Genomic DNA, 15,571 nt, shown 5'->3' with positions numbered 1-15,571 from the left:
ATATACTTCTATCCTGAATTAAAGCACTGATGCATACTACATTCAACATTTTTGATAAATTGACAGGAGTGGGAGATCCAGGCATACTTCAGTTTGGACCCAGGCAAGCTCCATGGAGACCTTGTTGAGGCCTTCTACTACTTGAAGGGAGCATATAAAGAGGAGGAGGAATGACTGTTTACTGTGGATAGTGACAGGAAAAGGGGGAATGGTTTTAAACTGGAACAGGGGAGATTTAGGTTAGATTTTTGAAGGAAGTTTTTCACTCAGAGGGTGGTGACACACTGGAACATGTTGCCCGGAGAGGTTGTGGATGCCCCATCCCTGGAAGCATTCAAGGCCAGGTTGGGTGTGGCTCTGGGAAGCCTGGGCGTAGTGGTTGGTGACCCTACACATAGCAGGGGGGTTGAAACTAGATTATCGTTAAGGACCACCTTTTCAACCCCAGCCACTCTGTGATTCTGTGATTCTGTGATTCTGTGATCTGTGTTGTTCACTTGCACAGACATCCCAAGTCTGCACTCCTGCTCATGGTTTTGTAATTTTGTAATTTTGCTATCAGTATTCCACATGATAACATCATGTAAAGCATGGATACTTCTATTGAATGTGCAGTCCACAGAAGAAGACTACATATCCCAGAGAACAACAGGGGTAGTGATAAGTCACAGGACCAGGACGCTATATAATCTTGTTCCCAGGCTGGAGTGCCCTTCTTCTCTCGAACTTCTCGGAGAGTGGGAAGTGTTCCAGCCGTGTCGCCTAGAGTTCACAGTAGGCCTCTCGGTTTTCGGGGACTCTCTCTCTCTGTTTCGTTCAATTTGTTAGCCTCAATTATATTATATTGTGTTATCTTGTATTTCGATATCATATTTAGTAAAATAAGTTTTTCCTCCTTAGATTGACGCTGTTTTTATCCCATTCCTCTTTTTCCCCTCCTTTCCAGGCCCTGGGAGGGGGGGGCCACAGGGTGGCTTCCCCTGTCACGGGCATAGGTAAATCTAAGTAACCCGTGACATCTTCAAAATGATGCTTTGTAACAAAATATGACACATTGTTTCCAGAATACCTATCTTCATTTTACATTTAAGAACGTATCCAACAGATATACAAATTTCTGACAATTATTAGAACAGTTTCACACGAATATCACTACACATACCAGAAATAAAAAGTTATCACTGAAGTATCACTAATTATCCTTGCAAAAATTTCATTTTCTTTCAAAAATAAAGCATTTCATTCCTAAAAATAGCATTTCTAAACAAAATACTGGTTTTCATTCCCAGAAGAAAACGATGTATCTACAGAATGATGCTTTGGAGCCTAATAGAATACAGTGATTCAAGAATTCCCAAATTCCTCTACAAAATAAGGACATTCCCACCAGTTATATACATTTCTGACAATTATTAGAACATCTTCACAGGAATACCAATACTTATCCCAGAAATTAAAAGTAAACTAATTTTGTTGAAGAGTCATAAGAAAAACTCTTCAGTTGAAAGAAGATTTGTAAATGTTGACTCTGTTCAAATATAGGTCTTATTACTTTAATGCAATTTAAGATTAGCCATGGTAAGATGACGGAAAATATGGGACTTTAAAAAACAAGCCTTTCTGGATGTTTAAGAGATATTGTGCCCTCAGAAGTAGGAATTAAACTTCATCCTTGCTAAGCTAGAAGTCTAACTTCCCATTAGAAGTTAGACATGTAGCATGTATCAGCTCAAAGCTAGACAGTGGAATAACTGAATTCTGTGACAGCTTGCCTGATATTTGCATGTGTCTTCCCTCAAGGGAGGTATAGCATTTTGAATATCAGCAGTATTTCAGAAACATGTCCACTGTAAACAACCAGAAAGAGTTCTCTGAGAAATTTGAATGATAACACAAGTTTGTTTCTATTTAGAAATCTCCGGTGTTTATGAGCTTTCTTTACAGAGAAGCTATTGGTAAAGAAAACAAACATTGAAAAAAAAAAAAAAAAGATGAAGCCAAAACAAAGATATGAATAATTGATAGTGATTTTTAAATATATATCTTTAAAGATCTGTCATTTAGATAGTATGTGAGATAGATGGAATATAATACTTGCACTTATTTACCAGTTTTCTCTTTCTCTGTTTTCTCTTTTAATATTACTATTTGCTACAGTGTGAAGTCTCTTAGATAAACTAATACGGGCTTCTGGCAGCTCCTTTGAAGAGCTATCTTATAATTAATGCAGTAACATTTTAGCCACTACTAGATTTCACATCTGTCATAATCTCTGTATCTGATATAGAGTATCTAGTGAGAAATGTTTAAATCAAACTTTGAAAGAATTGTTTGCTCCTGTGTCTGTGCACACTGACTTTAAGAATCAATCAGTGCTAATATTACTTATATGCAGTAGTTCTCAAGTATATGTAAGTAAAGTAGGTCAAATGCTTTGACCTGATTAACTGAAGTTTAGCTTTAGAGTAAGGTGTTGCTCTGCTATTTTAGCCTTTGATGTTATTTCTCTCCCAGAAAGGCAAATTGCACTATAACCCAAGAAATCTCATTAATGTCATCTAAACATTTATTTGAACATTTTGCAGATTAGGCTTGGAGGGCCTTGTGTGCTAGTATTGCCTGCTGAATCAAACAGAAAGATCCATATATTTTTCCTGCAGTTGAGTTTGGACCAGAACTTGTTTGTACAGCTATTTTATCAAACATTCAGTACGTATGAACAGTGTGTCATGTATGGCCAGCAGAGAGTCATAGAAGTGGTAATGTACATATCAGACTAGGAATTGTGGGTCTCTGCATTGCAGTTCTAATCCCTGACTTCATCTCACTCTGTGCATTTACACACTGGTTGCTTTACCTCTTTACCTGAGATACAGCCATCACAATGTGCCTGCTTCTAAGATGTTAATTTAGTTGTTGCTTGGATGTTATATCCTGGGGTTGCCACCTTTCTGATCCTTTTATAGCCTAATATCAGATCATGCTCTTCCTTATTACTTCTCCTTGATGGCTTATCTTGTATTTGGTCTCTCTGGGCTGTGGCTAGCTGCCTTGGCTTGCTTTGAGCATGTCTGCAAGTTTAGTTTTGCTTGACACCTGCAGTTCTGGTCCCTCTGTAAAAGAGCAGTGACCAGTGGCCACAAAGTTTTCACAAAGCATAGCACCTTTTATTTCAGGAAGAAAAAGTGTTAGAGGAGCAAACCTGATATAACAAACAATAAAATCTCTACTCAAATGCTGAACAGTAGAGGTAAGAGATGTTGTATGCTTTGGCAGGAACATTACATGAGAGTTCTTTGTTTCCACCTGGCTTGCACTCCCCTGGCTGCTTTTGGATCTCATGGGAGTGACTTGTCTTTTCAGGCTGAGTAACTTTTTTGTATTTTGCAGTTCTGTATCTAGTGGACCACTTTGTCCCACAAAACCAGCATGTGTCATTTCCAGACCCACTGTGTATGTCACTAGCAGTTAGCATTCGATTCAGTTTCATCTCTTATAGGTAGATGCACTCAAGGATTTCTGCATATTAACTACATGCATATTAACTACAGCTTCTGATCCGTTATCCTTTCTCAGTGCTTTCAAGGTTTGTGTCTGTATTTGTCTGTTGTTAATAATGCTAGTATTCAAAAGCTCCTGTAGAGATGTGTGTACTATGTGCTGAAAGATTTCCATTTTCCTTTAGTATTTCTGCATGAAATGACAGCTGTGGTATTTTGTAACACGTGACTTTCCAGAAAAGTCTTCCACTTCAGCTGTCACCTTTAATATCTGGAAAGGGAAATAATACAGGCAAGGAGCATACCAGATTCAGGCCTTTGTGATTTCCAGCATCCTTATATCCATGGATAAAACTGCTTCTGTGCTCTGGGACCCACATTGCTGTATATACTGCACTAGTAATTAAGACAGTAATGACCACTCACTAAAACATTTTTGAAGAAATCAGGCAGTCAGAGAATACCAAAAGTCAGTTTATGGCCTCAGTCCTCAAAAATGCTTGATCCACGGAGCAATTAAAGACCATTGACTGAGTAGACTCAATCACAGCATGAACTGTGGGATGCAAAAATGTAACTCTCAACACGATGAAGCTTAATCCAACAAGAGTTAATCCAATCAAAGTACTCGCTTTTTGAAGATTCAGCATGTGTATGTCATCTTTGTTTTCTAAACCAAACTAAATCATTCTTCTCACTCCTTAGCGTTTGTAACACTTAAGTGCACTGTTTGTAATATTCGAATATCCCCATAGTTCTTTATGATGACTGTAATGACTACATTTATCTTTCTTTATATTTTCTTATCCATAGATCTTGCCGGCCCTAAAGACATTTATTTCCTCACTGAAGTTCTATGTTATAATAAGCTTATAATTGAATGCCATTTTTCAGATAAAATCACTCAAGATTCTCAAGAGATTCTTTACAACATGGTACTTCAGTGCACGTCTGAGTTATGTGGAGCTTTTGCTGCTGTATCAGATCACAATCTTCAATTCAATTTGCTCTCTGCAGTTACGTCTTTCAACATTACTAAAAGTCCATTTTTTAAGTACTGAAGATTATTTCTCCCATTCTTGTTTTCATTTTAGATCTTCCTGTATCTCTTTATATAATTTCCTTATATTGCCTTAGCCCTGTAACATCCCTTATCTTATTATCCTTAAGCAATTTCATGGGTTCGCTGTTTTCTCCTAACCCACATTTTCCTAATTGTACCAGCAAGGTTGCCACTGATGTCAAGAACTTTGGACTGGTTAATATATTAAGAACTGAAAAGAAAAAAAGAAAAAAGAAAAAAAGAAGGAAAAAAAAAAAAAAGAAAGAAAAAAACCCATCAAACCAACAACAAAAAGCTCTTTTATGTTGTATCTCACCAAATGTTGTGTATCTTCTGATTTCAGCATGCACTGAGGTATTCATGATCATTTCTGTGATCCTCTCTCCCATTTTATCTTTGAAGTGAAAGCTAAATGTCAGTAAGTGTGGAGAAAATTGTGCAATGCATAGTTAAAGTATAGTTGTTGCTGTACAAAAAGCCAGATGAGTCCCATCTGTCATGATTATGGAAAGATATCTGGAAGTCCAGGAGCATTAAATTGGAAATCTGTATCTGGGACAGGCATAGAATTGTAGAATCATAGAATGGCTTTGGTTGGATGGGTCCTTAAACATCAGTCTAGTTCCAGTTTCCCTGCCGTGAGCATGGTTGTTAACCTCTAAATCATGCGCAAGATTAGGCTGTGCAGGGCCGCATCCAACGTGGCTTTGAACACCTCCAGGGTTGGGGCATTACAACTTCTTTGGACACCCTGTTCCAACACCTCACCACCTTCTGGACAAAGTGTTTCCCCTAACCTCTAATCTAAATATCTCCTCTTCTAGTTTTAAACAATTCTTCCTTCTACCACTATTAGAGTGTATAAAAATTGTGTTCTCTTCCCGATTATAAGTTCCGTTTAAGTATTAGAGGACCACAGTGATGTCTGCTCAGTACCTTCTCTTATCTAGGTTGAATAAGCACAGTACCCCCAGTCTTTCTTCACTGGAGAGGTGCTCCAAGCCCTCATGGCTCATGGCCCTTCTCTGGACCCATCCCAACAACTTTTTCTTGTGCTGGGGTCCCCAGGGCTGGAATGCAGTACTTCAGATGGGGCCTCACAGGGGCTGATCCCCTTCTTTTGGTGCAACCAGACATACAATTGGTCTTCCAGGGCTTCAGGTGCATGCTGTTGACTCACGTCCAGCTTCTCTTCTACCAGGACACTCGAGTTCTTTGCAAGGCTGCTCTCAATGAGTTCTTGTCCCAGTCTGTACATATACCTGGGATTGCCCTGATCCAAGTGCAGCACCTTGCACTTGGCCTTGTTGAACCTCATTAGGTTCTTGTTCTCATGGGCCCACTTTTCAAGCCCACTTTTCAGTTCCCTCTGGATGGAGTTCCTTCTTTCTATTGTATCAACTGTACCACTCAGCTTAGTGTCATCTGCAAACTTGCTGAAGATGCACTCAATCCCACTGTCAGTGTGACTGATAAAGATGTTAAGTAGCACCTGTCCCAAGACTCACCCGTATGCTTATGTATGATTATAGTACAGACATACATATTGACTTGAAGCACTTTTAAATTTTAAACTAAAGCAGATTTGTTCAACTAAGGACTATAAAACCTTAAGTAATTTCAGCAGTGCAGCATTTCTTATTTATAAAGGGTCAAGACATGAAGTGTGATTTCTATTTTTGTGTAATAATTGCATTAAGTATTGTAGTATGCAGTATTAAATCAAATTAATGATGGATAAGAGTCTGGAGTACTGTACCAAGTTCAGGAAACTGTCTGATATTGTGTTCCTTTCTAGTACTAGGTACTTTTTAAATTTAAATGTAGCCCAGATTATTCTGCAGTTATTGTCCTTGGAGAGTATGGAAAGATAGACTCATCGTACTTATCAGCTAAATACTGTATGGGAAGGTGCACTGTTCTTTCACTTCCCTCTTTAACCCAAACTGACCAAAAGGATCACTCTGCTGTTTGTACTTTGTACTACCTCATTTCTTCTGAGGAAGATGTATCAGCTCTATTTGTTTCTCTTTGGGTATTTCAGACAAGCTTTCAAATACTGAAGTCCTGCTGATGGCATCTGAAGTTTCTGTGGCATTTTTACAGACCTTTTTGAGGAGTAGCTTTTATCAATTTTTCCTAATTCCCCTGAAAAACAGTGTGCTTTTTGTCAATTGTTCACTGTCTTTCATCTGAAAGCTTTCTTCGATGATAACTCTTTATCTCACTACAGAGAGCACTTGTAAGATATGCTGGGATCTCTCAGCATGGAAGCAACAGCATGGAATATTTTTAGCAGTAAAGGCTGTACTTGGAGGTATTTGTTTCAGTAAAAAGAAGTGGTTTGTTAGAATTGCTACTGGTTCCCCAAGCACATGCTAATGTAATAATTAAGTGCCTTGGTCCTTTTGTCTACTTCTCAGGCCCCTGCAGCCCAGCAGGCTGCTCATTCTACTCATTCATCACCTTCCCTTTTTCCTCTAGGGAGATGTGAGGTGCTAGAGGCTTGCCCGTCTCTGCTCCAGCCCTGACACAGCTTTGGAGGTCTGCAGCCACTTCACTTCTAAAGGCCTGTTGGCTGGCTGGCACCTCTGTGCCCAAGAGCAGGGCAGGCAGAGAGCCGCTTCTGCCAGCAGTCCCTCCAGCCCACTTCAACTGCCTGCTCAGTCACTGTATCCAGCTGACATTCAAAGAATAGTGCATCCTGAATACTTCTTCACATGACAGTTCTCTAAATTAGCTCCCCATTTTCCATCTGAGCAAATGAAGCCTCAGAAGATCTGAGGGTGGTTGCAAAGTGTTTGTGTTCAGTCAGGTGGGCCCAAATCCAGGTTATAGTAAGAACTGCCAGCTAAGCAGTGAGCTAGTGTAAAGGTTAGTCTTATTTCAGAAACAGAGGCAGGGAGATGCATCACAGTGCTTCACTGTAAAAAATTTCAAAAGCCATTAGCTGCTGGATGAAATACATGAAAGGGAGCAGCAGCATCTCTGCTCTTCTTTCTGTCTACAGGTGGAATGAGGCATTTCACCATTTACCTTTGGAAATTAAGATGCAACATGTTTTTAAGCTCCATTCCTTTGTCATTAGAATTATCAGTAGAAATCATGAGTATTCTTTTTACTTTGCATGCACCTATTTTCTATTTTGGTGTTGTGTCATCTCCACACTTACACATGGTATGTTGTAACTGCTATATATGTGTTTATATGGATACACACATACACAAACATATGCATATATGCATAATGATCTAGACAGCTGTCTATTTTACGTACACTGTTTTATTTCTTAATGTGCTATATCTGTCATATTTGCATCTGGTGAGTAGCATGCCCAGAGTAGTATCACTTGCCAACTAAATCTAATTGATAGAAGGTATTTGTAAATTCCATCTGCTGAACAGTTTCAACTACTTTTATTTTCATATTTTCACCTTTCAAAAATACACCCCTTCAAAAACTAAAAGACTTCCCATTTGGACCTACACGTTTTTTTTCTAGAGGTAAATTTTGTTTGGTTCAAAAATCCCAACTATCTTTAAATTTCTACTGGACTGAAAATATGGTTTTCTTTCTCTGGAAGGAGGTACTGTGTTTTTCAGGGTGTACAGACAGGGCATCTGACTGGAAGAAGGATCTACATACTGGATTTTTAAATCATGAGATTCATAAATAAATTTTATTGTCATTATAAATTTTATTATGAATTCCTTTCATTCTTGCCCTGGTCACTTACCATTCAGATAGCAAGCTTCTCTGTTTTGTAAGAGCTAAACAAACAGTACCAGCATGCTGTTTTTTTTCTGTAGCACAAAATGTATGGTGTGTCAGGGGGGTACTGAAAGGATCTGCTCCTGCTTGGGTGACCTGCTGTCATGGTTTTGTAATTTTGTAATTTTCCTATCAGTATTCCACATCATAACATCATATAAAGCATGGATGATTTTGCTGAATGTGCAGTTCACAGAAGAAGACTACATATCCCAGAGCACATCACAGTCAGGGATAAGTCATGGGACCAGGACACTATATAGTCTCGCTCCCAGGCTGGAGTGCTCTCTCTCTCAGACTTCTCGGGGAGTGGGAAGTGTTCCAGCTGTGTCGCCTAGAGCTCACAGTAGGCCTCTCGGTTTTCGGGGACTCTCTCTCTCTGCTTTATTTGATTTATTAGTCTCAATCTTATTGTATTATATTGTGTTATCTTGTATTCCGATATCATATTTAGTAAAATAGGTTTTCCTCCTTAGATTGCTGCCACTGTTCTTTTTTTCCCATTCCCCTTTTCCCTTCCTTTCCAGGCCGGGGGGCCCTACGGGGTGGCTCCCCCCTGTCACGGGCACAGGTAAATCTAGGTAACCCGTGACACCTGCATATTGCAGAATGCTGGAAATTTACCTTAAAGCATCCTTTCTACTGCCTAAGCCTGTATTTTATCAGTGGTTGCTGTCTGTGAGTGAATATCTCTATGTTTTCCATGACACACTGTGCTACCTGAACTTTTCCTTTGTACACTGTCCATTCTGAACATTCCTTTCTCCTAGCAGGCAGTAGTGTGGGTACATCAGTTTGTTGGTGAGAACAGTTGGTCTCTTCTTTCTCATATCCTCACTTGTTAGCTGTAGCTGTAGAGCAGCCTGCTTCTTCCTTTCCCGTGTTCTTCTTCTAACTTAAGCATGCAGTTGAAGACCAGTCTTTTTTCTTACCTTGGCCCGCCAAGCTTTCTGCCAGTGCCTACAAAACGGAGAGTGCTTGCTGTAGTTATCCCCACTGGCTCATCTTGCAATGTAAATGTGATTTGGTTCAGATATGGGCAGATGCTGACATCTCTGTCAAATTAGAGAGACTGTGCAACGCAGAGCTTGTGTAACCATTATGCCAGCTGTGGGAAGCAGACAACAACCCATGTGTGAGCCAGCTGGCCCTGACAGATAGTATGTGTGAATATAGCATTTTATACCAGATTCTGGGATCTCTTGTGCCACTAAACTCTGGCCTAAAATGTCTGTGATTTATTAAACAAAGCCACCCTGTTTAGCTCAGCTAAGCCTTTTTAAGCAAGAATGATGTTTTATAAACAGTATATCTTGAAAAACAATAATTAGTCATGCGTCTTAATAATGTGGCAGGCATTGGAGCCTCTCCAGCAACTTCCAGAATCTAAATATGACAAATAAACATCAGAAGAGATGAAACTAGAGAGCAGCAAGCCTGAAATAAAGGATGTCCTCTGTATGTAGTCAGGGTTGCAGGCTTCATCTCAGCACAACATTTTGGTATATGGTCACCTTTAAGTATAAAGCATTTTCTCTGGCAGACCAAAGAGCACAGCTCATACATTTAAATCTTCTCAGGTGCTTCTGCTTCCCAGAATAAAGTGTATAATAATGGATAATCTATATCTAGGGTGGTCCTTACTGAAGCAGTCAAAGATAAATACTTTTCTACCCCTTTTAAATGTAATTCGACATTTAAAAGAAGACAAAAGGATCTATAAAATACAAATGAAGAAGAGAAGTTGTACCAGAGTTTGGAAGGTTACCACAGGAAAGTACTGTGTAAATGTGATTAAAAATTTCCACTTCTACAAAGAGCAAGAGATGGAGTAGTAAAACAATTATTGACAATTAGCAAGTCAACAAAGGGAAAATGTATTGCAGAAAACACTGCTGTTTATAATTATTCATTTCAATCATTAACTATCTCTTTAAAAGTTTTTCTTCTGTAAATCCCTCAAGAGAGCAACACTAAATACTTCATTATTGGTAGCCCACTTATCTTCTTCCTTCAGTAGCATAGCTTTGTAAAACTGAAGTAATAACATTGGTATGTGCCTGCTGCTTTATTCTTTCAGTGAACGTGAAGTTTTCTTCAATTTTAAAAGTCTTCTCTGTTTAACTTTTATATACAATTGAATAATATGTTGCTCTTTGCATATATATACACTTGAATAATACCTTGCTCTTGAAGTGTCTTGACTTTGTATGCCTATCAACCGCCTTCAAAAGTGCTGTGCTTGGTTCTATATGACAGATAAACCTGCTCATTGATATAGACATCTCTGGCAATGTGTTTATTACTTTGTATTGTTTGTCTTATTTCTGGAAGTTATTTCAAAGTCTATATCAGTGTGGCAAGCTCGGCATTCAAAGTAGTTGCTTGAGTTCAGGAACAGGAAGCCCTGTGGCCATGGTAGTACCAGGCATTGCTTTCATGTCTCTACACCACCTCATGCTTCCCCATGTTTCCAAGTAGCCTGATCAGAGCTGGCCTCAGATGGTCTGTGGAGCTCTGCAACTTGTCACATCATCACTCCATTCTCAGACATGGTGTCTTTCATTTTGATGGGATCTTTTTCATTTTTTTCATTGACTTATGTGGTAATTAAGTGATTCATGCCATGTTTATGTGAATGTATTTTATTCATATCATGTTAATGTTCTATATATATATTAGAATATATATATTCTAATAAAGAATTTAGTATATCATATTTTTCCTCAATTTTTTTGTGACTAAATATGAATGTAATTGTCTTTGGAACAGAATTGCATCACTCACCTAGGGCTTTCTCAGTTGTGAGGCTGACTCCATTAGAGGATGTTTCTAGAAGTCTCTGTCAAAATTAGAGCTGCCTTCATTGATGAAATGTGGCTCCTCACTGATTCCTGTGAAGAGAGATAATAATAATAATAATAATAATAATAATAATAATAATAATAATAATAATAATAATAATAATAATAATAATAATAATAGATAATAGTCTCGTGCGGGTTGGAAGGGACCTTAGAGATCATCGAGTCCAACCCCCAGGATTTGAGCCTCTGTGTAGCAGAGCGGCACTTCTACCACTTGCGCCACAGGGGGGATTCGAACACAGGCCCTGGTGTTGCAAAGTGGCATTTCTACCACTGCGCCACCGGGCCTTCCCCACTTGATTCAGTGCTTTTGCAGCCCACGGCAAGTCCATGAAGCTGAATAGCAAGGCCATGACAGGGAGATATAACATTACCAGCAGGGCTGTTGCTTCAGCCTCCGGAGTGTGAAGCCATTCCAGCCTGCCTCAGGCCTCTACCCCTAAGTCTCTAGTGGTCTGTAAATGTCTGTTTTATTTTTTGTTGTGCTGTTTTCATTTACTAATGATCAAAACCATACACTCTGTTTTGGTGTGGTGATAATATGTGATTTTTTAGTTGTCTTGAATGCTAGTTTAAAATCACAAGCAAACAGGAGACAATTCAAGGTTTACTAGTGGTTCTTCATCTGTTGAATGAAAGACCATCAGGAAGCAGACCCTCACCTTGAGGCCAGAGTATGTTTGGTACCCTCTGTACTAGATAGGGCTTGCAGATTTGTCTTGAAAACAGTAGGCTGACACAGTCTAAATTGAAATTTGAAAGCAAACTAAAAATTAATCAGTATTTACAGACAGAAGGCTGCACTTAAGACTCACTGCCTGTTATTTGCACACAGCCCTTTGCATGCAAAGCAGTTGCTTTCTCAACCTTCAGCCTGAAAGCTGTCAGCAACTTTTTATAGCTTACTCGTTGCTACAGACATCTTTGAAAATTAGTGTTGTAGCCTGACAACCTCCAAGTGTCCCAAAAAGCTTCAACTGATCAGCACTTTGCTATCAGTCGTGGTTTTCTAAAGAAGGACCTGGGTATTCCAGTGCACTACAGTTTGGCTACGAGCCAGCAGTGTGCCCTTGTGGCCAAGAAGGCCAACAGTATCCAGCAGTGAATAAAATTGAGCATGGCCTGCAGATCAAGGGACGTGATACTCACAGAATCGCAGAATCAAAGAATCACCAAGGTTGGAAAAGACCTACAAGATCATCCTGTCCACCCAATAGTTGAACCAATAGTTCTCACTAAACCATGTCCCTCAACACAACATCCAAACGTTCCTTGAACACCTTCAGTCTCGGTGACTCCACCACCTCCCTGGGCAGCCCGTTCCACTGCCTGACCACTCTTTCAGAGAAGTAGTGTTTCCTAATGTCCAGCCTGAATCTCCCCTGGCGTAGCTTGAAGCCATTCCCTTTAGTCCTATCACGATTACACATGAGAAGAGGCCGACCCCCAGCTCATTACAACCTCCCTTCAGGTAGTTATAAAGAGCAATAAGGTCTCCCTTGAGCCTCCACTTCTCCACACTAAACAATCCCAGCTCCTTCAGCCTCTCCTCATAAGGCCTGTGCTCCAGACCCCTCACCAGCTTTGTTGCCCTTCTTTGAACATGCTCCAAGGCCTCAATGTCTTTCTTGCAGTGAGGGGCCCAAAACTGGACACAGTACTCGAGGTGCGGCCTCACCAGAGGTGACCACAGGGGGACAATCACTGCCCTGTTCCTGCTGGCAGCACTGTTTCTTATACAGGCCAGGATGCTGTTGGCCTTCTTGGTCACCTGGGCACACTGCTGTCTCACGTTCAGCTGAGCATCAATCAATACCCCCAGGTCCATTTCCTCTACACGGTCTTCCAGCCACTCTGCCCCAAGCCTGGGGTTGTTGTGGCCAAAGTGCAGGACCCAGCATTTGGTCTTGTTGAACCTCATCCTATTGGCTTCTGCCCACATATCCAGCCTGTCCAGATCCCTCTGTAGGACCTCACTACCCTCAGACAGATCCACACTTCCAGCCAACTTGGTGTAATCTGCGAACTTACTGAGGGTACACTCAATGCCTTCATCCAGGTCATCAATAAAGATGATGACATGATATCCCTCAAGACAGTCTTCTCCATAGCCTTCCCTGGCACTGAGGTCAGGCTAACAGGCCTGTGGTTCCCTGGGTCCTCCTTAAAACTCTTCTTGTAGATGGGAGTCTCATTGCCAAGCCTCCTGTCTTCCGGGACTTCACCAGTCAACAAAGAGCACTGATAGCTCAGCTATCTCCTCCACCAGTTCCCTCAGCACTCTCAGGTGAATCTCATCTGGCCCCATGGACTTGTGACAGTCCAGTTGCAGTAATAGGTTCCTGACTCTTTCTTCCTGAATCATGGGGGTTTGTCTGCTCCCCAGCCAAGACTACCAGGTCAGAGAATGGAGAAACCTGAGAATAACTAGTCCAATCTTTAAAGACAGATACAAAGAAGGCGTTCAGAACCTCTGCCTTTTCCTTATCCTCAGTGGTCACATTCCCAGCCTCATCCAGTAAAAAGTCTTCCTCTTACTGTAGATGTATTTGTAAAAGAATTTCTTGTTCATTTTTTACCCCAGTGGCCAGGTTGAGATCAAGCTGGGCTTTTGCCTTTCTGATTTTCTCTCTACACATCTTAACAACTTCTCTGTACTCTTTCTGAGTTGCCCATCCCTTCTTCCACAGGAGGTAGATTCTCTTTTTCTCCCTCTCTGGTCTCACTGGTGAGGCCACATTTAAAATACTCTGTCCAGATCTGGTCTCCTCAGTTCAAAAAAGACAGGGATCTCCTAGAAGGAGCCCAGTGAAGGGCCAGAAAGATTATTTGGGACCTGGAGCATCTCCCTTATATGGAAAGGCTGAGTAACCTGAGTCTGTACAGTCTGGGAAAAAGAAGACTGAAGGGAGATCTCATTAATCTTTATAAAGATCTAAAGGCACGTGGATGTGTTTAGGCTCTTCTCGGTGGTATGCAGGACAAGGAATAGTGGCTAGACAATTATTTTTAATTAGATAGGGATTGATCTATATTAAACAAGATGTTTTTATGTTTGAGAATTTTATAGGGATGTGTCTTTCAAAATTACATCCATGAAAAGCTGTGATTTTAAGAAGAGCTGCAATGATTTAAAATATAAATGAGAAAGCAAATTTCTTAACATGTGGTGCCAAGCTGTCTAGCAGCTATAGTATGTTCTGTAAAGCCAAAGGCGAATTTTTAGCCTGACTCTCTGTTATGCACACTGTCACAACAGTTGGTGATACTGTTTTCTTTGTTTGTAGACGAAGTCTTGTCTGAAAACTTTTTGGACTACAAGAACCGTGGAGTCAATGGTTCTCATCGTGGTCAGATTGTCTGGAAGATAGATGCCAGTTCTTACTTTGTGGAGCGTAAGTATTTTTTCAGTTTTACTATAGTATAATTCAGCCATTGCAGAAAGATAATTGAACTCCTTGTTGAGTTGTTCTTGTGATGGTGTTACACCTAATACATCCTGGAGGAAAGGCCAAAAATGTTGCCATAACTTTGAATGTATTAAGAAGAACAGAAATGCCCTCTGAATTAGAAATATGATATTTGCCTGTGTGGTAGTAGCAAAATGTTCAAGTCAACTGATACTCAATAGCTGTACCAGATCAAGGCCTGTTCTTAGTCTCTCATAAGAATTCAGCAGTCATTTATCCACACACCTGTGAGCAGAAATACTTCATAGGATTTAACCTTTGAAATGTGATAAATTTGCAACTGCTCATTTGATCTTCAGTTATCAGTCTGTGAAACTGATCATGCTTTTAACTGTTAAAGAAGTGTGGGGAGAAGATGTAATATTGTAGAACAGGATTTTGAAGAGGCCTTAGTGTCTCAGTTTATTGATAAAAGCAGAAGAGAAAAGAGTCAATGTGAGAAATCCTTACGAGAAAGTCTCTTCCGGTGGGCCACATTTCATTAAGGGCTCAAGTGCACAGTTAATTATGGCAGCATAATTAGTTGTCTCTGTTAACTGAGACATAGTAACTGCTGTAAATTGATTTTGTGTACATTCTTAAATTGCCCTAATATGAGAATACATAGCTTAGCATAGCCATCCCTCACTGACACTTAAAACTAAGTCATACTACACTGTAGTTGGGCAGCTCATGTTTTCATGATCTGCAGCTTCTTGGTAATTTGTTATGCTGCCAACATTAGAATATGAATCTCAGCTCTGAGATTATGTCCTATGAAGGACAAATTATTGCCCTGTCCAGATTAGAGGACACTGAAGTAGGAAGTAGTAAATAATAGCACGTGTAGATACACTTAGAGCTGCTTTACTATTGAAATGAGAAGTGAACACAGTGAAAAAGGTTGATGCACATGGACTG

The 15,571-nt window shown here is 40.1% G+C and overlaps 1 protein-coding gene and 1 long non-coding RNA gene across 17 annotated transcripts in view; one reads left to right on the top strand and one right to left on the bottom strand.

Moving 5' to 3' along the window:
• HECW1 (HECT, C2 and WW domain containing E3 ubiquitin protein ligase 1) overlaps window positions 1–15,571 on the top strand; it is a 203,647-nt gene that overhangs the window by 71,404 nt on the left and 116,672 nt on the right. For all 16 annotated transcript variants that reach the window (XR_004306356.1, XR_004306357.1, XM_032443004.1 and 13 more), the window contains one exon: window positions 14,489–14,596. Coding sequence is in view for 14 of the 16 variants with exons in the window: in XM_032443004.1 (XP_032298895.1) it covers window positions 14,489–14,596 (108 nt within the window). In the remaining 2 variants the exon portion in view is untranslated. The remainder of the gene's footprint in view (window positions 1–14,488; window positions 14,597–15,571) is intronic.
• The window catches only part of LOC107309817, a 29,575-nt gene continuing 22,988 nt past the window's right edge, over window positions 8,985–15,571 (bottom strand). Inside the window, exons 2-3 of the long non-coding RNA XR_004306360.1 lie at window positions 11,122–11,228; window positions 8,985–9,294 (exon numbers count right to left, since the gene is read on the bottom strand). This is a non-coding gene — a long non-coding RNA (uncharacterized LOC107309817). The remainder of the gene's footprint in view (window positions 9,295–11,121; window positions 11,229–15,571) is intronic.

Source organism: Coturnix japonica, chromosome 2 (assembly GCF_001577835.2).
Source record: "Coturnix japonica isolate 7356 chromosome 2, Coturnix japonica 2.1, whole genome shotgun sequence".
Lineage (NCBI taxonomy): Eukaryota > Metazoa > Chordata > Aves > Galliformes > Phasianidae > Coturnix > Coturnix japonica.
This window is presented reverse-complemented; position numbering and strand designations above follow the sequence as displayed.